This window comes from Heliconius melpomene, chromosome 16 (assembly GCF_056956725.1).
Source record: "Heliconius melpomene rosina isolate 202511_hmr_F chromosome 16, ASM5695672v1, whole genome shotgun sequence".
NCBI lineage: Eukaryota > Metazoa > Arthropoda > Insecta > Lepidoptera > Nymphalidae > Heliconius > Heliconius melpomene.
In genome coordinates, this window is record NC_140404.1 from 9759015 (window position 1) to 9786869 (window position 27855).

Here is a 27855-nt window from a genome sequence, read left to right on the forward strand (position 1 = left end):
GTAGTTAAAGTGTCACTTTATTATTTTTTAGAGTGTATTTTATTACATTTGTGGTCAGATTTCATTTCATATAGAATTTTATCACTATGATTTTTTTTCGCACTGCTAGTTTGTATTTTGTTATGTTCAATCGTCGTAGTCGCACTTTTAGTACTCATATTGTATATTGTGGTGTTGGATTACCCAATCTCTTGTTTAATTTATTACATTATTTATTATATTTAAATTAAACGAGATTGCCTCAGCATGTCGTAACTTTTTTGTTTTTTTACCTAAATTATTATTTCATTAGATGAAACTGCCTCTGGCCTCGATTGCCGTGCTTTACTTATTATCTGCTAATAGCTTTTTGCTCGTTGTTTACGTAATCGTAAAGCAACTGAATGATTTTTCTATTGTCTAGGCTATGCAAGCTCGAATACCACACCACTTTCGGGATTCCTCAACGGCGCCGTTAAGAAAACTTAGCGTCGACCTCATCAAAACCTACAAACACATAAACGAGGTAAGTTGCTTATTATAAATAAATAAAAATATATGACATATGGATTTTTCAAAACTTTTTAGAACAGATATTTTTAAGACTTGATGTTTTGAAGTTGTATAAACAATAATCTCATAAGTGTCTTGTAAATCACCACATATTGCTATAAAGCCACAAGAAAACGTAAATAAATATATGAAAGAGTAATAAATATTATAGATTAATTAAGAGTACCGGTAACTGCGTACCGTATAAGAAACTAAATGATCTTAACTAATGTGGGTTACTTACTTCAGTAGTGGACATTTACTTTAGTGATAGTATAGAAAACGTGTAGAGATAAAATTTTAGCATTTGACTAATTAATGCTTTATTATAATTACTTGTATCCATTGTTTCTGAGTAAATCCACAGTTTACTAAGGCATTGTTTAATTATCGGAATCGTGATTAGATGTGTTTTGATTAGAGTAACATAGTACACGCGTAAGGCAGCGATGTGCTTGTGAAATAATAATCTATTGAAATATTTTAATATTTGTGTTCGTTAATACCCTTAATTGGTAGAAATAGTTTATTAAAATTTAGTTTAAAAAACATATTATTTATTTTTTATTAAAAATTACGAATTGGATTACTGGGATGCGTCATCCCACATAATGCGGACTGACATCGAGATGGTTTCAGATTGAAATTTCGACAAATTATGAAAAATATATATAAAATAAATATATTTTCTTTAATGTCTTATTTTATAACTTTTCAATATTCTTATTTATTTTTATCAATGTTTATTTACGAAATGTCCAAATGGTCATAGTGCGATCGCTTTCAGTGGCAATGTAGACACAAACCGATATAATTGCTCAAATGGTGTACACAGGCAGCTACCGGCCGCCACGTGTTACATCTGACCTTTGGTACACGTGGGCGTGAGTTTTCACTGCAGCGTAGGACGCGCCGCACCGTAAAGCTGGATTTCCACGAAAATCGTTCGTTGATCAATATAAAATAACCTCGTAGTTTTGGTGTGTTTAGTTTAATTTAGCAACGATGGAGGTTATAATTATATTGTTTGTTTATCTACTATTATTATTTAACTCAACATATTGAAGCTGTCGTGACGCAGCGGCACAAGGTGTGACTGTAAGGCGATGGTTCTGGGTTTGATCCCCACTCGAGGAATTGAAATATTTATTTAGGTACATTAATATTTTCATTTCTTCGCTCTGGTGTCGAAGCAAAGAGCGGCGTTGAGTTCCGCTAAACAACACGCAATGCCTCCAGAATTCGGCGGTAAGTTGGAAACGGAGTGTCTTAAAACTAGGTTCCCTCTGCCTGCTGTGTGCGGGATACAGCGTGTAACCTTTTATTATTTTTTTTTTAATTAAAATGCACTTTAATCAAGTTGTAACTTTTGTAGTAGGCGGGTTACACATAGTGACATTATGAGCGTAATGCCTTTGCCCACTCACTACCTTATCAACTTATAGGAAATGTCAGTTACACTGCGTGGACGGTAATGTAAAATGAAGAATATTTTTGCTAATATTTTTATTGAATATGTCAACACTTTGTAAACAATAAATTGATATTAATAATAAAAGTTTAATTTTTAAATGTTACTAAATATCACTTTAATTTCATTACTTTCAGTGCCTTTTATATGAAAAACTCCCAATAGCTACTTTAAAACCGATGTGTTGAAAATGTTCACTTATTTTTCTAATATTTGTATAAAAGTCATTCGCCTAAAGTAATTAGGCAATTTCAATAAAACGTGGTATTTACTAAGTTAAAATATAGCTTTTTCAAGTACTTACTATGTGTGCTGTAACGGAAACCTGTAAATTATAAAATGAAACAGTAAAATAAGTTCGTATTATACTCTCATTTAAATGATGCCAGTCTCGTGAAGACAAAAATGAAAATTGGAGCGCCCCAACTTCAAACAATTACTATTTCTGTTCAACAGTCGGGCAATTAATCTTAGCGTTTGAGACACGTGGAGTCTCCCCTTCAAAAGCGCACAATTTATTTTTAAACACAGTATTAATAGGCAATATTCTATTTACGTTTAAACGTGGTCGTTGCCCTATTTGGTTGTTTACATGACGCTACGCCACTTTGGAACTTTGTGACGACCGTTCCTGAGTTATGCGACCTAACGATGTATGTATGTATATGATTTATTTATTTATTCTTCTTTTATTTTACGTACATTTTTAGAAACTGGAACGTCCCTATTTTTAGAATCCATGTCTAAGTTTGATCGCAAGGCGAGCGATGTTTTTGTAACGTCTAGCATCGAGTGCTAAAATCGATTATTCAACTTCATGGAATTGTTAATATTTCCAGTTATAACTCTTCATCAATGAAATTTTATTAGCTATATAGGTTTATTAATATAAATATTTTATTGATATAAATAAAAATATCAAAAGGTATCATATAAATAAACAGTCTGTCGTTTTAAGCGTTAATTACATTTTTTTCATTCCCGACATTAAAATGTTTCGATTTATAAATAGACCTAAAGAACTTTAGTGTTTAACATATGCCTACACGCATCAACTGCCCTTTACTTTGAAATTTTCACTGAGCAACTGTGTAGGCGGAAAATTATTGCACGAGTTCCTACGTAATATTATATCTGTGTAGGAGTCGCGATTCGATTCCCTGTCGTTCTAATTAATATTCTTTGTGCTTGTTTTGTACTTCGACTTTTAATCAAGTTTTATTTATTATTATAACTTTGTAACTCTTGTATGTATCTTGTAGTTTATCATATATGTTGCATAAAACAATATATTTATTCTGATATATACTTCCTTCATCCTTCAAATACATATTATCATATTTTCTACATTTAATTTATTTTCTCTTGTATAGTATATTTGGAGGATAGTTGTCGTCGATAGGCGCAGGGGCACAAATATGTGAATTTAAACGCCGTAATTCCGCCGCTCAACACACGATGCCTACAGAAATCGACAGAATAGTCTCCCTCGTTCCTGTTATTTGCAGGATGCTGTATTAAAGTAAAAAAAAGAATAGTATATATTTTAAATGTCACAGTATGCATTCATTCTTTATAAGAAGCAAGGCCTTTGTCCAGCGCGAGGTCAACAAACTGCTACTTTCCTATTTTCTCCATCCGACTGCTACGGTTTTTATTACGTTAGCCCGTATCCCTTTCTCTGCGGGGTCCGTATAGGTAATCCTCTATTAATACTGCTCTGCGGTTACGCCGCAAAACTTATTGGTTTCATATGACCCAATTGCGTCACGGACAGACGGACAATACGTGTGCATTGCTAATATCATAATTTTGCTAGTTTTTTTTTGTTGGATTTTATTGAATTTCTCGGTGTTTGCTATATTTTAATTTTCTTTCATGTTTTTTTTTTCATAAAGATTAAATCTAAATTCGTTTATAATAAATTATATTAGCATATTTAAAGTAAATAATTATAAATAATATTTGACAAGCTCATTAATTAAATCTATTGTATATAACTCAAAGTGAAGACTATTAATGCTAATATATATTTTTAATTTAGACAAACCCATTGTTACATATTCAATTTAACCAGACCTAACTTTCACTTTAAACGATCATCTACATTATATTGGCGTACGAGACGGTAAATAGAAGCAGTAGGTAGAGACCTACCTACTTATTATGTAGGTAGTAAATACATTCAGTAGGTAGATATATAACAAGTGAGGAGGAGGAGAAGGAGGAGGTACAAGCAGTGTGTGGAGGAGGCGGAGGGGGAGTGGGGGAGTATGAAGCAAGTTGTCCGCAACACCGCAGTGGATGCAATAGACGACAATGACTAACGCCGCCGGGCGAATTTCGCAAGCGGCCGGTTATTGCGATTCGAGTCAAGGAGAGCACAGATCAATATTTATAGATCGGTTACTGACTCGACACACTCGAGACGCGAGATTGACTGACCCCGTTCTGCGGATGTCGGGGGAAGATTTATCTCGTGTGTTGGATGTCTTTTATTTTGTTGTTTGCTTTGTGGGCTTGGGAGATGGTGATGGATGTAAAAATATGGTCCCAAGCTAATAAATGTAGGAGTTGTGGGTTTGATCCCCACTCTGGGAAAACTTCCCTCTGATAACAAGGCAAAGCACACGCAATGCTTGAAAATTCGGCGAAAAATGGGTAACGGGAGTGGTTTAGCACACACAATGCTGGAAAATTCGGCAAAAATGGGTAACGGGAGTTTTCTTCTGCCTATCCTGCTATATACCTACAGGATACAGCGTGTAGCTGAAAAAAAATGAACTGAATCTTTATTATTCATATAAACAATGTTCATACATTTTATATATCTGATCAAACATCAAAATTATCAGATGTTAGGTAACGGAATTCTCAAGCGTGCAACGCCGCATTGTCATTTACGCTTTCGCCGCATCTATGCTCACCGCTCAGCCCGAGACGCGAGGCATCAGCTGTTGCGCCTGAGAAAATTAATTGCGACTCGAGACGCGATTTGAAAAGAAAACATTACTGTTGCTAGTCTATTACCAGCTTGTCTACTACGTCTTGTTACATTGGAATGTTTAAATCGCATATTTGTATATGTATATACATTTGGCGGATATTGGCACGCTCGTCCGTTTGTTTATTGGGAAACGACGTTGAATTGCTAAATATTTAAAAAATTGTATGATAAACGGAAATGGTTTGAAAAATTATTATTATTATTTTAATTTGAATCTTCATCAACGTGCTTAACTTACTTAATGAGTTAAATTTCCAATGGTTGTTGTTAACCGGTAAAACAATAAGAATCATATAAATTAAAATACAAATAGCAAAATAAAAAAGATATTATGAGTATCAGAAAATTTAGTAACGATGAAAAATTTACGAAGTATATACATATGTAGGCTCTTATAGTGTCGGAAATATCACACGGATGAAATGATGAATATGGAAAAACCGTGTATGGGGTCGTGTGAAATATTCTGTTCAAAATATTAGAAAGATGTCTTGTTAAGCAAATATTTCATATGTTTATGACATCTATAATGTCCATTACATTTATAAAATTAGAAGTTTGTTGTTGTTTGTTTGAAAAAAATATCTTTTATTAAATAATTAACAAATTGTAACAACAATGGAGAATTCTATAAATAAAAATAACATTTAAATATTCTAATATAGTTAAACGTATAAATAACGTCCACCAGCGACATATAAATGCGGCCTTAATTTTCCACGCACATTATTTACAAAAACTTGCTTATTCATATGTAAGTCATGGGTACGCTGTATCGGCACACGTGTGAGCCATTGCATAACAAGGTAACTTGTATAAAAACAAGTATATAATTTGGTTGCAATTACAATTTATTATGAAAGGACATTTTATTGATATATTATAAAGATAATATTATTAATGTATTTAATATTTTATATCAAGAATACTTTAAAGCAAAATGTGAAACAGTAAACTCACAAAACGCAACGTCTTTAATGAAATTGACTTTCATTTGACAACTATTTATTTAGTTTACTTTAACTTATAATATTATCTAGTTATGTTTAGGAATAATTAAACATTTTATTGTAAAAACAACATTAAGTATGAAAATATTGATAACATTGCCCAGCCGAAGGGAATTTTAATTATAATAGTGATAAAATCAAAAAATAAAACTTCCTCAGCCCCATAGAAATAGAATAAAAAAGGGGTTTCTAATTTATATATTAAAACTTACTATAACCAAACCTATCCGGTCCATAGATATAATAGTCAGATAGTAAAGACAGATTATTATGTATAATCTGTGACGTTTTTATTATGTAAACACGAGAAACGTCGCCGTCGTCAACGTGTATGTCGGTTTTTTTTATAAGACTAATCACTCGTACGCAGCGAACAAACATACAAGCGGGCCAACCGAAGTGAGTCAAGGTGAGTCTACGTCACGACTACACTGTTGCCACCCGGATTGTTGTACGAAGTACGAGCGGTCACAGCGTGATTGCATTGTACAGATTATTGCATAATGACTCCTATTGTCTACGTGGTAAGGGTTCCAAGGTCCGGTGTACTTGTCACGCCAGATCGACGAGGCCTAGTCCTGGTGTCACTGGAAGTTGTATCCTTATTAACGGAACGCGGATATTGATTATCTAGAAAAGAAAATGACCTAAAATATTCTTTGTATGCTAGAGTTACAGGGTTAAATTTTTTATAAAAATATATAAATTAAAGGAGGTCGGGGATACCTCCAATAATTTATATTTTTGTATTTAAAAATTTGTATTTATAATTTATATTTACCTAAATATTTTTGTCAGATTTTAAAAGTTCATGAAGTAACAGGTGTTGCATTAATTTTCTGTTCCAAAAAAAAACTGTTTATTTGCTAAAGAAATTTATAAAATACAAATAACACTGTAATTTAAAGAACAGTAAAAGAAACGACACTTCGTGAACGCATACGAACGAGTATATGTTAGTAACTGACAGATTGCGTGCACAAAAACAATGATCGACATTGTTGCCAAAGATCTATTACGAAAAAAAAGTGCGTTAAGCGTTCAACAATAAACTTATTTACGATTTACCTTGGGAATGTAGAATTCCAAACGTATACGAGTTTCTGGTAATTTCGTGCTTCTATAGTGCTGTAGAATCAATTACTTTCTAATTATATATATTTTTTTAATTAATTAATTTAAAAAAATGTAAATTTAAAGAGGCTGGTGGATACCGGTATCTGAATCAGGTTCGCTATCGATGCCAAGGCATCCGTTACTTTTCTAATTACCTGTTAAAATTTACTTGACATCGCTTAACCTTCACTTGTAAGTAATTTACGATGAACTTAGTCATAGATATAGATAATAAGGACATATTCTATTCAAAGAGAGGTCGGTTATCATTAGTTGTTTAAAATGTAAAAATAATTTAAAAAAAAACAACAAAGCGAAGATCATTTTTCAGGTGATTCTTACAACCTTGTCACAGTTAACCCCGATGGCGAAGTATTGAAATTTCCACGGGAATGAGGACGCGGTCTGTCATCCGTTGTTCTTTGTTTAATTAATGAATCTGCCTTGTTTTTCGGCTTTGGGTAATAAGTGTAGCCAATCGGCTCTCAATGGCTTTCCCGAAACTGGTTAAGCAAAGATTGAACAGTAATTATAATAAGCTTTAAGGGAAAAAAATTGTAAAAAATAACTATATTTTGTTAAGTAAAGCTTGCTTTAAAAATTGTTTTACACTTCTTTGCGCTCTATACATTTAATTTTTATAAAATAAAATCGAATGGGGATCGACACCACAACCTCATGTATTTACAGTCGCACGCTTCTGACTCTGTGCCACGAATGGCCTAACATATCTATAAATTCTATAAAATTGCATAGGGCATAACTTAAACGAAAGATTATTTCTAGGGCTTCACAGGTTTACCTTGTTTTATTTATACGCTCACAATAGCCGAGTCTATAGACATACTTATCTTATACTATGCAAGTGAACCTATGGATCTCGGCTAAATTTTCTCTTAACTTTCTATAAACGGGTATAGGAAATATATTAGATTAAAATATCTTACATGACTTCTGAATGGAAGTAATCTCAATAATTTTATTTGTTATTTACATATTATGTTTTTGGTTGGAAAGTTATTTTTTCTTATGTTGATGTTAACATTTACTGTACTAATTCTACGTTAAGTGCTTATTGTTTTAAGACGATGACAGCCCTGTAACACGACAATTAAAGCGATGACAAATAATTTCTTTATTTATTAGCGGTTTTGAGTCAACCGCTTCCGCGGGTAAAACCCGACTACACATAAAAAACTTATTAAATATGATATTTGACACAAATGGAAAAGGATATACCTATACTGTTTTGTTCTTTCCTTTAGTATATTTTCAATATGAAATCATAAAATATCGTGTTTTTAATGTCTGCAAGTACGTACTATTCATTTATTCACACGTCAATTAATAACAATTTAAAAGAGACGTTGTGGTTTACATTCATTATATTGAAATACTCGTTGATAAATATTTAACTATAGATTAATGGTTTTAGCTATTAACTTAATATGGAGAATGTCTATTGAATGATTACATTTTTTTGAGACAAAACAATGTGCGGGATTTTTTTATTACTGACTTGTATGGCTCAAGGGCACTAGAGTCTGACTGTAACGCGGCGGTTGTGAGTTCGATTCCTACTCGAGGGAATGAATTATTATTTATTTATATTAATCTTTCCATTCTGGCACGAAGACAAAAACCCAGCGTCTCTCGTCTCACCAGCAATCTCGAAAAATTCAGCGGAAAATGGGGAACGCAGTGTTTTAACATTAAGTTTTAGGAGATTACTATTATAATGATATGCCCATATAACATGACATAGATTTATTTTGGACAACAACAAACTATCTTATCAATATTCGTCCTTACCGCAGTTTACAGTGTTGTTTTATCGAGTCAATAACACTATCACGTAGTGTGATATAAAAAACTCGTGTATCATTTGATGGTGTTCGCCGGTGCACGCGTCCACGGCGTCTGATAGTGAAATGTACCAAGGCGACGCGACGGTTAGGTAAGCCTCTTGTGTATCAAATTGTATGTATATAGGTATTTTAGATTATGCTCGAAAAAGACGTGTGTATGTTTAGTATCAAGTATTACAAAAAAAATCTTAATTCTCTCTTCTAGTGAGATGTTAATTACTTTAATCTATTATCTTAATAACTATAAGTATTTATATTATAAACATTGGCTAGATGAAATAGGAAATATGAAACATCATCAGTTATAAATTTAATAGGCAATATAATAAAGTTTGACGACGAGTTAATTTAATTAAATTTATTATTATATATTTATTAAATTTATTTTAGAAAATTATATTATATAACAGACGTAATAACATACAATAGAAGTAATGATATGGATCCATCTCTCTCGCTGTTATATTATAAAGTTCTCGGTCAATTCAAAGTACCCTAATGTTTATTAAACAATAAGGAGGCGAACAAACATCTTTTTAAGGCCAAATTATAACGCCCCCCAAAATTACCATTTCAAAACAAGTCGGTAGCTAACAGTTTGTCTCCCACCAAGAATGTCTTAATTATCTTTGAAGAATATAATTTGCTTTTTGTTAATTAATTTTCAAGTTATTTCACACAATTTTGTCACCAAATTATTATTTTGTTTTGTAATTATTGTACAAGAATTTGCATTCCATTGAATGAATAATGCCGCTGAAATATTCCATTAGTGTTTTACATAGTTATAGTCTAATTAATTATATAATAATTTACACGTGTATAATATATTTAAAAAGTAACAAAATGTAACAGTAAGATAACACTTTATAGTAGCAAGACTTCAGTGGACGGTCAGCTCAACGCACCGGTACGCCGGTAATCTCGTTTGTACGGTTACGGGCAATTAGCTGGCGAGCACTTGTCCTGATCCACCCTAACTATTGCTGGCGTTGTTCTCAACCTGTACGCTATGTGACGGCGGAGTGCCGGCTATCGCGTTTCTTGTGCAATTTATAACGATATCTTATTATTCTTTTAATTTTTCTTTTTCTTTTTATTTTTAAAGTTGGCCTTTGTTTTTAATATTCGTTTATAATTGCAAAAAAAACAATACAAGCAAATGTTTTCTAATAAAATATTTCGATTTATTATATATGTTTGGTGTAAAATACATTTCACACAAGAATATGTATTTTGAAATATTTACAAGTAACCGTTTCTTCGGCATCTCGTTGCGGTTTGTAACTTGAATAGGGCGATTTTCTTACAGCAATCTAGCATCAGATATACACTGGAACATTTCTAGTTCCTTGCACATTTAAATACGTTAAATTAAAAATATTGTGGTTTCATTCTTACGGTATTTCATAAACTTTCTTAAGTATTTAATTTAATTTTCACATGTTGTTATATGAAAACCAACGTAGCGCAGTGCTCATGCGGTTTTGATAGCAAATTTTACTAGATTTTATATTAAAATTTCGTTTCGTCGATCTGGCTCCCGCAAGTTTTCACGCAATGTCTCTATTTACCCATATTTACAAACTAGGTATTATAATTACGGAAACAGGATAATAAATCACTCGAAGGTTACTACTGTCTCAGTAAAGCTCATCGGCCTCACAACTACTAAGTTGCAAAGTAGATTTGCTACGCCTTTCTCAAATACTGTGATGTATTTCTTTAATTGAAATTGCTACTAGGAATCTTAATTATTGACTATAAAACGTGCAATTAGTTAAGTAAATCTACATCAGTGTAAAACTGGTATCCATAGTTTAGATATTTAACAAATTCCATTCGAGTTTTCCCGTTTTAAAAATCTAGTTATTTCTAAAAATATTTCCTCATTTTATATGTTTCTATTTGTGAACTGCTCAAATATAATACTAATTTGGAAAATAATTGAAGATATTAGTCATATTATTATGCGTGGGCACAATTTGATTTGTCATCGATATAGGTACTGCTATAAAGAATATTACGATTTTTTTGTGGGCGTATTCACGGTAAAGTCGTTAAAAGACGTTTACAGATATTAACAAAATTTATCATATAAATATTTAAATATTTGCATAAAATTAATCAATATCTCTGTAATTACAGAGATATTTGATGGTTTTAACTATTAAAATTATATTTTATATTTTTTTTTCTTGCTTTGACCCCTCGTTGTTTTCTTTTTTAAATCAAAATAGGGGTGACCTATGTACACTAAATCTGATCAATGGCAGCCCTAATGTTCAGTGAGCGTTAATCTGGTTTTTCGCAATTAGTTGTCAGCCGTTTGTATTGTCGCCGTGGTGGCGGTAAATAAATTACATTATTTTACCCCCTCTATAAGTCTCTGTTTATTGTACTATAAGAGTTCGAAACAGTTTTGGTTATATTTATTTTATTATATTCTTATAAAAATAATCCCCAAATATCTATAAATTTTACAGAATCTGTAATTGTCTAGGTCTTTTTTTCTAAATATAATATAAAGTAAAGTTAATCAATTATGTTGTTTATCCTACGTATATATCTACTAGGTTAATATCAGTTAGCCGCTAATCGAATTACGATATTAATGTAAGAGCTAATTAATTGATTCGGTCGTAATTACTAATTGCGGCACTTCACTCTCTTTGTAATGCTAACAAATTTCTTAAAATTTTCTTATAAATCTCGCCAAAGTGAGGATTCGGCTAACGATATTGTACCGAGTTCGTCGAACTGCGTACGAGCGCGGGTCACCTTCGGGTCACGGGAGTCACCTTGCTTCCGAAACTTGATCAACGACATTTTTATCAGGCATGTACATATAAACATCGTTTCATTCATCTATATTTTCTTTCTCAATAATGCTTTAACCATTAACTAGTACCTAATCGATTTTTGATATTAAATTCCCAATTATAATATATATTTTAACTATTATACTTTTTTTTAAATTGTACTTTATCAACTAAATACAAAGTAATTAACATATATCCAAGGCTGCGATAGTGATCGCTGTTAAAGGTTTTTTATGAATCCGCCGTGACGAGGTTTCTGCTTTGTCTAACTAAGCGAAATATCCTGCGGAGATAATGAGAATCGAAGACATTTAGCGTCGCAATTGCATTGCACGCAAGGCCGTATGTCTCTGAATGAATCAGCTGGTTAAGGTTATCTCGTTTTGTTTAAACTATAATTTTTAATGACTTTTTTTTATTTTTTATTAAATTTGTACTAAATACCTACATTGGTTTTACTTGCTTGCTGGTTTTGTTATAGCTAATTTATACCTAGTAGCATTGTTTATAGTAAATAATGTACCTACAAGAAATGTATATTTTATTATTCTAGTTAAGAAAAAATATATTACTATACAATTTTGTTATAAAGTATAGAAATATAAAAATCGACAGTCATATTTTATTTGCCATTTCAAGAAAAGTACCTGTTGGTTTTATTGTGCCAACAAGACCTTCGTACAACCTTCATGCCATCCTGTTGACGACGACCACTTCCGAGTTTTTCTTCTTCCAATTATATGAAGATTAAAACTATAAATTACTCAAATAAGAATAAATAATGTAAATCTGAAATTAAAATAGATGTTGTGGACTCAGCAATTAAATGTGTCACGTGGATTTCCCCAAATGGAAAAAATAAATCAAAGAATATAACCACTATAAATAATGTTTGTATACCGATCAGAATATAATGCCACAGGCATTCTGAAATTTTAACACTATACCTTTGTATTGTAATGATTGGTTTAATATTTTATTTTAAACATTCATAAATATTTGGATTTTGATAAATAACTTGAATTATGCACAATTGCATCGAAAATCCTGACATTGTTGTGTTTTCTCACGTTCGTCTTCATATAATTATATTTTTTCGTGTTACTACATCTCAATCCGCAACGTCTATTATTACCAAAACAGCTGAGTAAAATTAAGGACACGACGAGAACAATAAGTTTCCCATTCTCCACTACAGTGACTCATCTCGTGTGGCAATAGTGACTCATCTCTGACCTCATGGATGTGCGAAATAAACGTACAGACAGACTTGGTGATGTCGATAGTATCTACTAGTGGGAGATAAGATTAATCATAAAATTTTGTATTATATGAACGAAATCCTAATGAACCCAATGTGTGACGTATTAAAATTAAATTTTAATATTAAATATTTACTTGTAGTTTTGAAAAGTCCGTGACGTTTAAAATATTAAATGATTGTTAATTCCATGGTCGGTGTGAGTTAAGTTTGTTTAGAGCTCGTAGTTTTCGTTAGCAACGCGCGCAGGTACATGAACTGTCATCATCAGTATCACGAGTCGTGCGCGTTCGTTCTCGTACGTTTTCCCAATCGCTGTGGCCTGTGCGAGCCGCATACCTAACATTGATATTATTGAATGAAATGAAAACTGATAATGCTATCTTTGTTAGTGTTGACGTAACGACGGCGAAAGTGCATTGTCTTTTGTAGGATTTTTTTTTTGGTTATGTTTTGTTTTTATTTTTTTTTCATTTTATATCAACTCTTAAGCATGTAGACATATACCGTAGGTACGTACGTTATATGTGTAGCCAACAATTACTTTAGGCCATTGAGTTCAATTGAATTTTAAATTCACAAATATTATCATAAATATTTTATATCCCCTTTTTAATTGAAATAAAAATATGCTGTGTCATATATTTTACCTGTTAATTTATTTGAAATGTTTTTTTTTCTTCTTATCTGCACAGTACGCGTGATTTGGCAATTTTTAATGGGATTACTTGATATATTTAAAGTGGCTTAAACTAGATAGTTCAAGAATTTAAAGATAGCTATAATATTCATTATGACGTACGTAATGGGGTAATTAATAAAGAGGAAAAAATATTGAATAATTTATCTGGAGATGTATTCAGAAATTCAGAAATGCAAAACAATAATAATTATTATTTTTTCAAAATTCCAATCAACAAATAATAATTATCAATTAACCTGCAATAGTAGGCACATTAGAAGATCATTCAAGTGTAATCGGGCAAAGCAATAAAATAAATAATAAAATTATTTTATATGTCGTTTTCACATGCTTACCTTACCCTATAATGACGAAAAATATATATTTAACAGGAATACTCAGAGGAGCTACGCTACAATACACTAAGGATGTTTTTGGTTGAAAACATGCCTTGTAATAGAATTAATGGAATTGACGCGTTTACCTCTATATGTTTTTAATTTGAATATTTCCATTATCGTCACGCCCGCGCGTTACTTTTGGGAATGTTTTCGCCGAAAATCTTTTATTTATGCTTATTAAATTAGTTTACACTTGTTTTTGGCTGATTAATTTAGAATACCTGATATATGATTTTATAAAGAAAATAAAAATATGTATATTATTTTTATTTATTCAATCTGGTGTCGAGGCAAAGGGCGGCGTTGAGTTATGCCAATTAAGACGCAATGCCTCCAGAACTCGGAAAATGGAGAACGGAGTGTCTCATTATTAGGTTCCCTCTGCCTCCCCTGGTATGTATGTGCGTGAAGCTGAAAAAAATAAATATTATAGTTTAATTTATTAGTGTTTATATTTCGCAAAGGTCCTCCGTAGATTTCTTGTGGTTTGCCAACCTCAAGCGGTCAATAAACTGCTGAAAGTCTATATCTTATGCAAACATCCGTCTCGATACTACGACAGAAGCATCTTGTACTGATAGCAGATTATGGTGCTTAAGCAAGACCACCTGTATTCATTTTTTTTCAATTTTAAATATGTTGAATTATTAAAATTTATGTTAATTTTACATACATACATACATTCGTCGATTGTTTTTCAAAAATAATGTATGTTTGATGGGGAAGAGAGTTAAGCCACAAGTAATTTGCTTCATGAATAAAATGACGAAATAATAATAAATAGACATAAAACACCAACTAAAATCACATTAAGCTCAGTGTGAAATACGAGTAGATAGGTATATACGATTTTCCTCTTTCACCGCCAACGGTTATTTAGCCTATGCCACTTCCCTAATCTCACCCATGTGTGTCCATCACTCAACGCTCAATATTAGGTGACACCATATATCACCATTTAAGTGCGGCCACGTATAGACATAGTCTTATTATATATAGTTATTTTGTTTATCTTAATTAGGATAACAGAGTTATTGTAGGTACTTCCTTTTTAATATAATTTAAATAACTAAGGCACTAAATTAATATTTATCTAATAAAAAAAAACAAAAATAATGTCTAATTTGTAAAAACATTCGATGTCGCTGTCTAATATCAATTGTCTCAATCCACGAACGACATTCTACCTAAAGGGCGCGTTGTTGGATGCAGTCAATGATTTGGAGTATAAACAGTAATTACTTGTTTGCTCTGCCCTTGGGGCATGTTCCTCTATTGATAGTACATTTGACCATTGATTGTTTTCAGTCGTAAATAATGTCATTTTCTGGGAACATAAGTATTTTCTGCTTAATAGATGTTGTTGAATGTTATCGGGTGTTCGTTCGTGTTGTTCTTTTAGTCAGAATATAAAAAGAAGGTGAAAATTATGCATCCGGTTTATAATTTCAAACTCACAAAAATGCTTGTTGTATTCGGTACTTATTAACCTTATACATTAGACTAATATGAACAATGCCGTACACGTCTAAACATCCGGTGCGTTATCACAGAGTTCCGAGGAAATATACAATTAATCAACATTTATGAATACGTCGATACTAATTAGATTTGTAGATACAGCTTTAAGAATGTCTGTTGCAATGTTGTTCTACTCGTTAATCTAACTATCTCAGCTATGTAGAGATAACTGTTTCGATGAAATAGTTCTCGTACAAATTATGTAAAAATATGTGCATTTTTTATAATTAGGTACTTCCTTAATTATTTATTTTAATTAAATTCGTCGTCAGGTCCCGACAAAGGTAATAAGTGTGTGTATTCTGTCCGCAACAGCGAGACGGAAATACAGTTGTAGTGTTAGCGAATCTAGACTGTTGCCAGCCAGTGCGGCCGGATGAATGGCAGCGTGCATGCGCGTGAGTCGGTTGCGCAACGCGCGCGGTGACGCAACGTCGCGCCGTACTTGCGCTTGTTAGTATGCAAAATAAGTGAAATATTCTAAATGTCGCCCCGTCGAGGCATGCGCTTACCGTACGGTACGGTACGGTACGTACGGTAGGCTCACCAAACACACTTCACTTGTTAGTCTTGCTCTTACTAATTAGTAACGACGGTCACAGAGACTGCTAATAAAGTCCTTTCGCGTGTTGACACAGCTTCAAATACTAAATAATATTCACAACACTTGAATGGTGGTGCTTCTTCTTATTTTATTTAATTTGAAACGTGCGGATACTGTTAGTTTCTAGCGGTATTTTTCACGAATAATTATTGAATCAAAACAAATTAATATAATATAATCATACGTAATTTCTCCCAGATATAAATAATTTAAATATTATTTATTGTAACAAGTACCAGCTACTTTTTACAAAAAGCCTCTTTTAAACAGGCTATGAAGGTTTCCTGAATATGTGCTACGACGTGCTGTCAGTGTGGCAAATTGCACGCCATCTCGCTGTAGGGTGCCAATAATATTTGGCGATGGGCGGATATTATTTGTTTCATAGTGACGTTTGTGACGACGATAAACTTAATAGCGAATTTCCTGTAGACAACGGTTAAAAGAATGGCGAAGTGATATGTGTTCTTTTGAAACGCTTGAAAGTCCATAATCAGAGAACTGGACTCACTCGTTATAAATGTACGAAAATATAAAAGGTAAATATTTCTTGAAATATTAAAATGTCTTGAAAATACTTAATAGAAACATGCATATGTATAAATCAATAATGCAAAACTTCCTTTGAGGTGCTTACCTCTACATTTATATAAGTCGAGGCAAAGATTCATAAGTACCGAATGCGCGTAAGTACCATATGCGTCAAAAAGAAAAATATAAAATACAATAACTAAATATTATACAACTTCATTTTTGCGCATCTATAAGTTTATGTAATTATATACCTAAAGAATAATAATAATTATATGTGGCATGTTATCTTAAGAGATATGTGCCTATCTTAAACGCAATCTTTCAAAAAATATGCAATATGACAACCATTTCTATTTTTCACGCCTCGTTTATTATATTATCAGTCTGTAGAATTTTAATGTACTAAATATAAACTTTCTTGGATTATCCACTAACTAGGGTACCCTGATTTAGGTTCGTGACGCATTTGAAAAGACCTTCCACTCTGTTGAGTTTTGGTCTGAGTTTCAATGTCCATCGTATTACATTGGCACTATTCATTATAGGCGAGAAAATCAGTGAGCTGTTGTTTGTTATCTTAACGCTTTAATGACTAAATATACATATTTTTAGTACCTATTCCAACCTTCCTAGATACATATAAAATACTTGTTGTAAATCAAGGAAATACCACATACCGCACTCGAGTTCCGTAAGAACCATTGCATTAGAATGTATCAAATAATAGCGGATGTAAACTTGAATAACTTCACCCAGAAACCTGAGTCATGCCGCTTGTAGGAAATAACGGTTCCATTTGTGCCTTATCTCTATTTATGTTCATTGCACTTTAATATGGGACTTATCACTACGCACAGGTGCCGGTGTACCTGGAATACTTTAGTATCGCTTCTAATCATAGATAACGTTATTTTATTAGGTACAAATTTATTTTCTGAAAGGTATAAATGTTGAACATTTATTTATATAGAATCTATATAAAGTAAAAATAATTGTAATCTTTTGCCTCGCGTTTATATTAATAAATTATATTTAATATGTATGAAAAATTGTAAATTAACGTATGACTTAAACAGGTCTAGTCGAGTACACAGAAGTCATATTTAAACAAAGAGGAAAAAGTCATGCCAAATTCGTCGACGGCAAAAATATTGCAAAGGAGACCGAAGCATTCCAGGAACCACATTTACGCCAGCAGTATCTCCGAGCCAACGATCTTTATATTGTCAGGCGACTGTGTACCCTCGTCACCTCTCGTCCTGGGGTCATTTTTGTATATCACTCTGAAGAGAAGAATAGAGCGTTGGCCTGTCGAGAATGTTTGCCGCTGACCTAAGTGGTCAATAATGATCTGTTATACACTCTATACAAGGTACCTTCCTTGCTGTTTCGTGATGAAATAAAGAAATATGTATTCGTTGCTTCCTCTTTTTAATTTTTGTGTAACATACACTGTTATGGTATTTTTTTTATATTACGATTATTTATAAGCGACGTAATTTTCGCATTAACAGCATTAAATATACTACCTACCTTATACTCAAAATTTTATCGATATTAATATTTCAGACCATGAAGTGTGGTCAATGTTTTTTTTTTTAATGAAATTAATCATATGATATATCTTGTATAAGATATAATTTTTACATCATTAAGCTTGGAACAGCGGTACAGGTGGTGGTACCTCGGGCATAGCTAATATTATTATAAAACGAAGCCGTTGCTGTGCTTACCGTTTCAAGTAATTAAAACGGCATCGTCGGCGAACTTCATTATCAGACTTTATCAGTGCACGGCGAACAGTTATTTTACTAAAATATGATTTAAGTGAAATTTTTGGATTTCCCCTAATTAGTTCTTTCATTGGCGTACATACGTATGTATGAATGTGTGTGTGAAAGCACTTAGGCTTTTTAATTTTTATGTAATTTGGAATATTTATATTTAATATATTAAAAGATATAATTGTTGAGTAAACAACAATAATAATTAAACTTGTATAGTTGTATCTAATCAGTAAATGTTTTGTGTTGTTGTACATAATTTAAATAATACAAGTTCTCAACTAGCAATTTTGCTACTCGGGGGTCCGCGTTTTGGGTGGTCGCGCCATTGTTCTCGACCTCTCCTATCTTACCTGCACATATTGTGCACAGGATATCTGCTTACTCTACTCTACTCAGTCAGTGTTTAGTACTTCAGCAATTCGTCGTAGCTTATGCCATTGAATTTATTAATATTTATGTTAAAATTTATTGTTATATATCGTTAATAGGAAAGAAAATATTATATTTACAGTTTGCATTTTTTTTTTATTTAATTACAGTTTGTTGCGTTTTTCACTATTTCTATTATATGTTTTGCCTTTTGCCAGTAATTTATACAATTACTATACTAAAAAGAAATAATATATAATACGAAACGAGGATTTATGATTGATTGTTTTATATAGTAAGTAAGAGGCACACAAGTTGATTTGAATTAATTACGTTTAATTAAAATCATAGTTAATACTCCCTATACGTCTTCGAGAAAGTGCGGCCAATCCCCCAGTGTGTCGTACACCCTAAAGTTGAGATGTGAATCATTCAGGAATAAAATGAAAAGTTGTATTTTCGACACAGTCTCTCGGGGTGCTTACTTGCCTCTAATAAGAAGCGTTTTACTTATTTACGTGACAGTAAACAACGAATATTAAAGCTTGACTCATTTCAAAATTTATTTTTACGATCATTGCTGTGGCTTAACCGATATTGTTCCTTTTAATTAAATTTTAACAAGATTATTTGATATCTTTTCTTATGTTTTCTTTAAACGAAATGAAGGAAAGTTATAATACAGTAGGTACAAGTTTTATATTTTCAATTTCAATTTAATATATGCACTTTTGAGCTCTTATATTATTATGCTTTGAGTTCTTTAAATACATGTCACACGATATATATAACTTACTGGTAACTTACTAACTTACTCTAGCAACAATTTGGAATAAATTATCTAAATCAATACATGTGGTGTTAAAGTGCGTAAATATTTCTATAATTAAAATTATCAAACTTGGAGTAAGATCTTATGTTATAAAAAAGGACTACATAACTTGGTAAGTATAAATATCTTACTTGTTTTGTTTATACTTAAGCCAGTTAGCTAAAAATATTCAAGAACAAGTTTGTTTATTTAAAATCAATATACATCTTAAAATAACTAAGAGGAACGTTGTACGAATTGTGTGGGTGTTCCCGTGTCTTACTCGGGCAGTTGCTATTTATAGAGGGTAATCAGGAGCGAAGGCAGTTCATGTTATTTTATACTCGTCAGTCGAGATGCTTAGGATTGGATTTATAACTTGAGAAGACTTTATTAAATTGTTTCAATACGCATTCCCTAAACGCTTTGAAACACTTATTTCAATCACTCTCTAAGTTGTACTTTAAATATTTTCTTTTAATTTGATACTAAATTCGTAAGTATAAGCCTGAAACGGTCAAACATATGCGCCAATTAAGTGGTATCATTTTGCCAAACGACAGGATCGCTTTCCCAATTGTCCTCTTTATTGTTCTTCGGCTTATCCTATTTCCACGCTCACGTGTCTCCGAATGTGCGTGGGTTTCCCAAGTAGGCTTAACCTACAAATGTGCGTCACTACACTCAACTACAGTGACGGTACTCTGGTTCATATGAGATCATATACTTTCGTTGGGTGACTGACAAAAGCTTGGTTTGCAATACAATGTGAAGAAAGTATAGGAGTAGATCAGTTTTCTTAATAACAAAAAAAATCCTATCATCAAAATAACAAAAAATATCCAAGCAAGGTCGAAGTTAAAAATAACTGACATGTCTTTTATAAATAAATATCATGTTCCACATAATGTATATATTTAAATTAAAATATCCTGAAAAAAATAATAATTTAATAGGTGGAATGTGTATTACGGAAAGAATCTAACGACTTACTTACTTTACGACTAAAGACTTTTTTGTGTGTTGCAATTTTTGAGATTATATAAAACATGTTTTAGATTTTTGGTACATAAATTACTAAAAAGGGGTAATTTAAAAGTTATATATAAACTATATTATCCATTATACGTTGTACAGTCATAAAAAAATATAAAGCAGGTAATCGTTTTATTAAAAAAATGAGTAAGTAATTTAAATTGCAACGGGGAAGTAATCTGCGGTCATACGTTTCTGGAAATTTCTATGAAACGCACCTTCGATTAATTGTATATTGCAGTGTTGTTTCCCAGAACCGGGGGTGTACACTCACCGGCGGCGGGTTATCAGTGCCTATTATTGTTTACTTGCCGTGGCGTTCTGACAAAAGCGAAATCGTATTTTTTTTTTTCGCTTTTTTAGCTCGATCGCTTCGGTTTTTTTTGTGGATAGTTTAATTTCTGATGTTTCTTTAGATGTTTGTTTAAGTTTATACTTTGAGGTCATTAGTGAAGCTCCTTGTTGTGAATGAAAAGTTATTTTTATTTTCACTTCTTTTAAACATTTGTTTATTTTTTTATTAGCAATTTCTTGGTTTTGTAGTTAAGGATATTTTTAGCGTTTTTCGAAAGGATATAAGAAATAATAATTAATAGTTTAAAATTTATATCGTGGCGTCGTGATATGCGTCTTTGGCAAGTATTATAGCAAAGCATTTTTAAATATTTTCTTGACTTCAATAATGTTTAGGAAAGTATGCGATGATTCATAAATATTCATTCATGCTAGCTGCTTTATTTACGGGCACCAATGACCACTTGAATGTGTTATTTAGCCTTGTATCTAATTACCAGATCAGATTAAATATACTAGGTACAATCACCAATACACATATTATAAAAATATACTATCTCAGCGAAGATACTGGGGATTCCCAGGACATGTCAAGATAGATGGATGATACAGCATGTTAGATTCAAAAGATTTATTGTGATGAACTGTCAAGTCTATCCTTATAATTTCAGTATGTTTTAGAACATGGGTTCGAGTCGTAATTATGCACAATGAGTGCCTTCTGACCTTTCGACCGGTCGCTTTTACAGGTCAAGCGCGACCTTTGTACGCTGACCCCGTATCATTCTTATCGCGTACGAATTAAAGTTCATATTGGAACGTCATATTTCCTACGCTCTTCCGTACCCCGACAGATGTATGGTGAACCTCAGACGATGCATTATTAATATTTTTTTATAAAACCACCGCAACCTTCTAATCTAGACGGAATTTAAGCACATTCCGCCGTTTTGAACTATAATAATTTCACTTTGGTTTGCTCGGGTTTTCGTACTGAGCGCAAATCTTTTGTTGTGACTTTATAGCTATTAATATAAAAGTTGTGTTTGTTGTCCTTATAAGTTAATTGTAATTATGTACCTACAATGTTCTTATGTTCCTTTTTGTTTGATTTCAGGTAAGAAATATTTTGCAGTGTTTATTGTAAGTTTACTCTTTATAACTTTATTCTAATCTTGTAAGTTCAATTACGTACACGCTTAACTCAAAGCATTTTTTTGAATATTTATTTGAAGAAATACAATATAAAGGCCAGTTCTGCCCCACAAGCGTGCGACAAATTGTGGATTCGATTCTCACTCGAGGAAATGAAATAATTTATATTCAGATTTTCCTCGATCGCTAGTAACATGGTAAAGCACGACGCTAGATTCGCTAGGTAAGTGAGGAACATAAGTGTCTTAAGAGAGAAGGGAGTGTCTGAACACTAGGTTCCCTCTGCCTATCATGCTATGTGCGAAGCTACAGTGTGAAGCTAAACAAAGATACATATATAAAACGTAGTTGTCGATATCACAACAAAGCCACTAGCAACAACCGTATATCGCATACCTATAGGTACGTCAGATAGCCACATTTCTGTGGATAATTCGCTATCGAGAATCGAATACGGATTCTATCGACGACGTATTGACGTGACTCATATCTGCTTATCGTAGCGCCACTCCTTGTCTCGTCGTGCTTTGAACTAGTGATGTGCAGCAATATTGGTAAAATTTTTATGATTCGATTGTTCGATTGTATGTGAAATGGGCTTTCTTTTTTTTTTGTTTAGTTTAACTATTTTTTTGTACAATGAAAAATTATTTTGCTATTAACTTAACGTTTTTATTTTATCCCAAAAAATATATTTATATTAACTAATTTTAATAGTACATAACTTGAAACCTGTAGTGACGCAGGGGCACAAGCGTATGACTGCGTACGCGACAGAATCTGGTAACCATGCAAAGAGGTGAAGCGTGTTTCGCCACTTAACACGCAATGCCTCAAGAATTCGGCGAAAAGTGGGGAAGTTCCCAGGTTCCCTTTGCCTAACCCACTATGTGCCGGATACGGCGTGAAGCTAAAAGAAAATTTATAATCTATTTAAATATTCCTATTACTTTCTATTGTCAGCAATATCAAATGTGCTAACGTCATTGTACTGTGAAGTACGTGTGCACAAGAATGTGTCTCAATGATAAGGTAATATAAAAAATATTTAAATATTCTGTCGAGCGTCATTAAGTGATAAATATATATTTATCTATTCCAACTAATTCAAATATAAATGCTTTGGTATTTTTAAATCTAATAGTATTATTAGAACAATTTTCTTTTATTTTCCCTTAAATTAAAAACTATTTTATTTACTGATTTATTCATTCAACAATTCATATATCTTTTGATAAATATTAAAAAATGTGTTTTTCTGCCTGCATAAAGAAATAATCTGTACACTTTGAGCTATTTAGTATCGAAAGTAGATAACGGCAAACAGATAAACAAAGTAGTATTTTTTTATATCACGAATGCATTTCGTGATGTTGGAAGTGCACCTGTAATCGTTGATCTTTAGTTAACAGGTTCTTTTTATTTATTGCTTATGTGTATACGAGATATACGAGGAAATAAATATAAAATTGTTTTTAATTACACCGTCGCGGTGCAGTAGGTGCATTTGACCTTTTCAACACGATGATTGTAGAGTCAATTGACACTGATGGGAATACTTTTATTAAAGTTTAATTTGTCTAAAGTAAGCACTAAACGGAAAATACATATAGAAATTTATCACTCCATTCTCCGCATTTACTCCGCATAAAGCGTCAAATATCTCTATACAAATTATCTTTAAATATCATTTCGTTAAACTAAAACAGGATGAAATGGATATTTACTCGGCTCCTTACAAAAAACGATACGCTAACAACAGGTGTTCGACTCTGGACCCCACATCCGGTAGGGGACATCGTGCCTTTTTGTTAATTTTTCGTTTTTTTTTTGTTCATCTGATTTAGATATCAAACAAATGCTTATAATAATGTCTTATATTACTGTATAAGTGTATATTTATATTTGAATTTATTTTTTTAGTATAAGATTGAAGTATGGCGCCAAATAATTGTTATCAAGCATGGAAAGTGGATCAGTGTGCTCCGTTTGTGTCCACAAACCGATACTTGCACGATAACAATGTAATTATTTAGATTTCATTGATAGCGCCTACGTGCACTATTGCGCAAACCGTTAGCGAGCCTGATGATAATGTTGTCAAGTGACGGAGACGGCCGTGACGAAATACGTATGGAAGGAATAATTTATTCTTTACTACGTATTCTATATTCTTTACCTATTTTTTATTCTTTAATATATAATTATTGGTTTTCTGACTGACTGACTATTTTTTTTTAGTCAATAAGTAAGTTTATAATTGTTTGAATAGTAAAATATTTAGAACTTAAACAATATATATTTTTTTCTGCGCTGGATATTGCATGCTCATATTTTTATTCTCGTTCGTTGTGCCATTTGAGTTAATAATTAATTTTGCTATAGAAAATAATGATTCTGTCCTTTGTTATATCATCAAGAAGAGCGTTGTGTCAACGATTTCTTTTTTACTGCTTAGTCAATTACATTTTTCCATACTTGTACAGTGATAACATTATCTTTCACTTCTCATAATTTGAACACAAAAATAAAATATTAAGAATTAAATATGTGACGCTGGTATTAGTACAAGAGGTATAGGCAGTTCGTTAAAAAGTAGTATAAACCGGTTTAGACCAAACAAGTAGCGTTACATCTATATCACTTATAAATAAACATACACACAAATCAAAAGCTCAGCTTAGACCTCGCGGACAACACAAGAGGTGTGGATATAAAACTTATGTTTTAATTTTAAAACCATCTGTGGTTCTAAAAAATCGATGTCTATATAAAATTTATTGTTATATCATTTCTTTTGCGATATGTAAATCGAATGGATTTAAATTAACATAATAATGTAGTGGAACAAATATTATAAATATAATAACTAACACCTGAGTAACCAAGACCCGTAATTATTATTGCGCGATACAATTATAAATGTTTAATCTGGCTGCTGCCCACAGCGCAAGCGCGAAAGGTTTACGAGGGACACGTGTGGGTTTTTATGAAACACGCGTAGGGAAAAAAGGAAATATAGCACTTTTCAATTTATAATGAACCTCTTTATTTATTTTACATTCGTATTCGTATCTATAACGTTCGCCACTTAAAAAGTATTCCGGTGAATACCCAAAAAACAAAACAACAACGACAACTTACTGCAGGTGCAAGTGGAGCAGCTGCGCTAATCTTGCATGTTTGTGTGAGACGCTTTTGGTTTTTTAATAATAATAATAATAATGTTAATAATACAAACTGATATAATTAGTTATTAAGATAACATTCACCAGTTTATATTATAATTCTTTAATTCAGAAAATCTTATATTTTAAGTTTTTTTTTTTCATAAAGACCAGGGCCAGGTGACCCAGGGGCATAGTAAGCGTGTGATTGGAAACGCGACAGGTTGTGGGTTCGATTACGACGTAGGGAAATTAAATATTTAATATTTTCATTTCTTCGCTCTGGTGTTGATGCAAAGCGCGGCGTTCAGTTCCACTCTGAAATTCCATAGGCTCCATCTGCCTACCCTGCTACATGCGGTGTACAATGTGAAGCTAAAAAATTAAAAGATACGAAAGGAATTCCGCCCAAAAAATTCCCAGATTTAGTAGTTTTAGATACGACCGCGTCTCGAACTACCGTCGAAACTGTAATCCATCATGAACACTTATTCATATGTTCTAGCTCAAACACTGAGTTTCCCACGTCGCGTCGCGTCGCGGGGCGCGACGTTTATTGTCACATGGCTCGAACGGTGGTATCTACGTAGTAAATCTGAATGCGGCTAAATTATGTTATGTGGATAGGTTTTTTTTATATATGAACCCACTATAACAGCATTTATTGAATAGTGTTTATGTTTGTTTATCTATCTATAGATACGTATAATGAAAATGTAACTGATTCGTCTCTGTATTTAAAATAATTTGTCTATCAAAGAAAATTTATTTTTGAGGATTTTATCAATATTAATCTACTTGTCTGTGCACGCTTATATCAGATACAGTTTGATTGACTATTAACATTTAAGTGTTCGTATTATTTCTATAGATTCATAAATAAAAAAGTTATATCAATTTAAAATGTTTTGTTCGGCAAAAAATACTTTGCTACTTAAAAATTACTCTCCCACGTAAATGCAACTAGTTTTGAATATAAATATAAACTAAATATATGAGAGTTACAAACAAAATGGGGAAATTATTTTAAATACCCAAAGCACCTACTACACTACTACTTATATTATTGTACACTTCACACGAACACGATTTAAACTTTTTTTCATACACAATGCAATCTTGAATGAAAAGTGTTGTACAAAAAAAGTAAATTATATAATTAAAGAAACCACTTAAACAATAAGAACCGCTTTCGTCCAACCACCGCGTCGACACAGGACGGAGGACTCACGGTCCCGGCCACCCCCCGGGGAAATTACGTGCCACCGAAGTAATAGCAATACTAGTCTACTGCAACTAATAAAAGTAATTAATTTACAATTTCTTATCTACTAAACAAAATTCGTTTAGTTTTGTCTTAAATGCGTTATTTGTCATACTTGATTGACTGTTTCGCGTCTATGTTATAGATTTTGGTTTTTTTTATTAGATGTGTTTTTTTTTTAGTTTTTATTATGTTAGGTAGTGTAATGGAGTGTGTACATATAAGTTGATATTCTTAACACGAATATTTCTTAAGAGACTAGAGAATACCTTCATTAAAATTTAATATTTTTTATTTGAAAGCGTTTTAATAATTAAAACATATTTAATTTTACATTATTTAAAAAAATACATATAAGGTTGATACAAAGGATTGTTCTAGATATAACCTATTATGGAATAACGATGTTGAATCCTTTCTGTCACGGAACACTTAAAAGCCAGCAATCATAGGCCGAGAGACAGGTGTCTCTAGGGAAACAGGTTTCTCGGTGCGACCGTGTGAATGGACATGATGGATCTTCTCATACACCGAAACTGGTTTTTTATTACCCTTATTCTATTTGTTTTAACTGAATAAAATTGTTATTCTGTTAACTGACTTCTTAATTAATATGATATTGTAGAGAAAATGTTTACTCATTATTTAGAATTTACCTTATTTATTCAACCAAGAGAATATATTATATACAATTCACGCGTACAACGTTCGTTGCTATAGCAACGTATATGTCACTTTATACAAAAAATAATTTATATTAAAATTATGTATTGTCAAAATTATATACTTGTGTGTTATATTTATTTTATTAATTAATAATATTTTTATGCATTTTTAAATATTGTTGCAGTCAGGACTTCTCTATATAATTGTGCCAAATTTCATACTCCTCCGTACGCATAATATTCGTAAAAATACGCACAAAAATTTTGCTTTGTATTACTATTTCTAAAACAAAATATTTTTCATCGATAATAATTAAAACTAGAATTAGTGACCTCGGCGATAATTAATATATGCACGAACAAATGTATTTCCTATTAAAATCCGAATTTTAAATTTTAAAACATGTATAGTTAATTCTTATATAAACATCTTTTTACTGGTGATTTTCGAGTGCTACGTGGAATTTTAATATTTTTCCG

General features: G+C 32.0%; 1 protein-coding gene across 7 annotated transcripts in view; it reads left to right on the forward strand.

The window, feature by feature from the left end:
- mnb (minibrain) overlaps window positions 1-27855 on the forward strand; it is an 88454-nt gene that overhangs the window by 13751 nt on the left and 46848 nt on the right. For all 7 annotated transcript variants that reach the window (XM_085198946.1, XM_085198949.1, XM_085198953.1 and 4 more), the window contains one exon: window positions 404-505. In XM_085198946.1, coding sequence (XP_085055072.1) covers window positions 404-505 — 102 coding nt within the window. The remainder of the gene's footprint in view (window positions 1-403; window positions 506-27855) is intronic.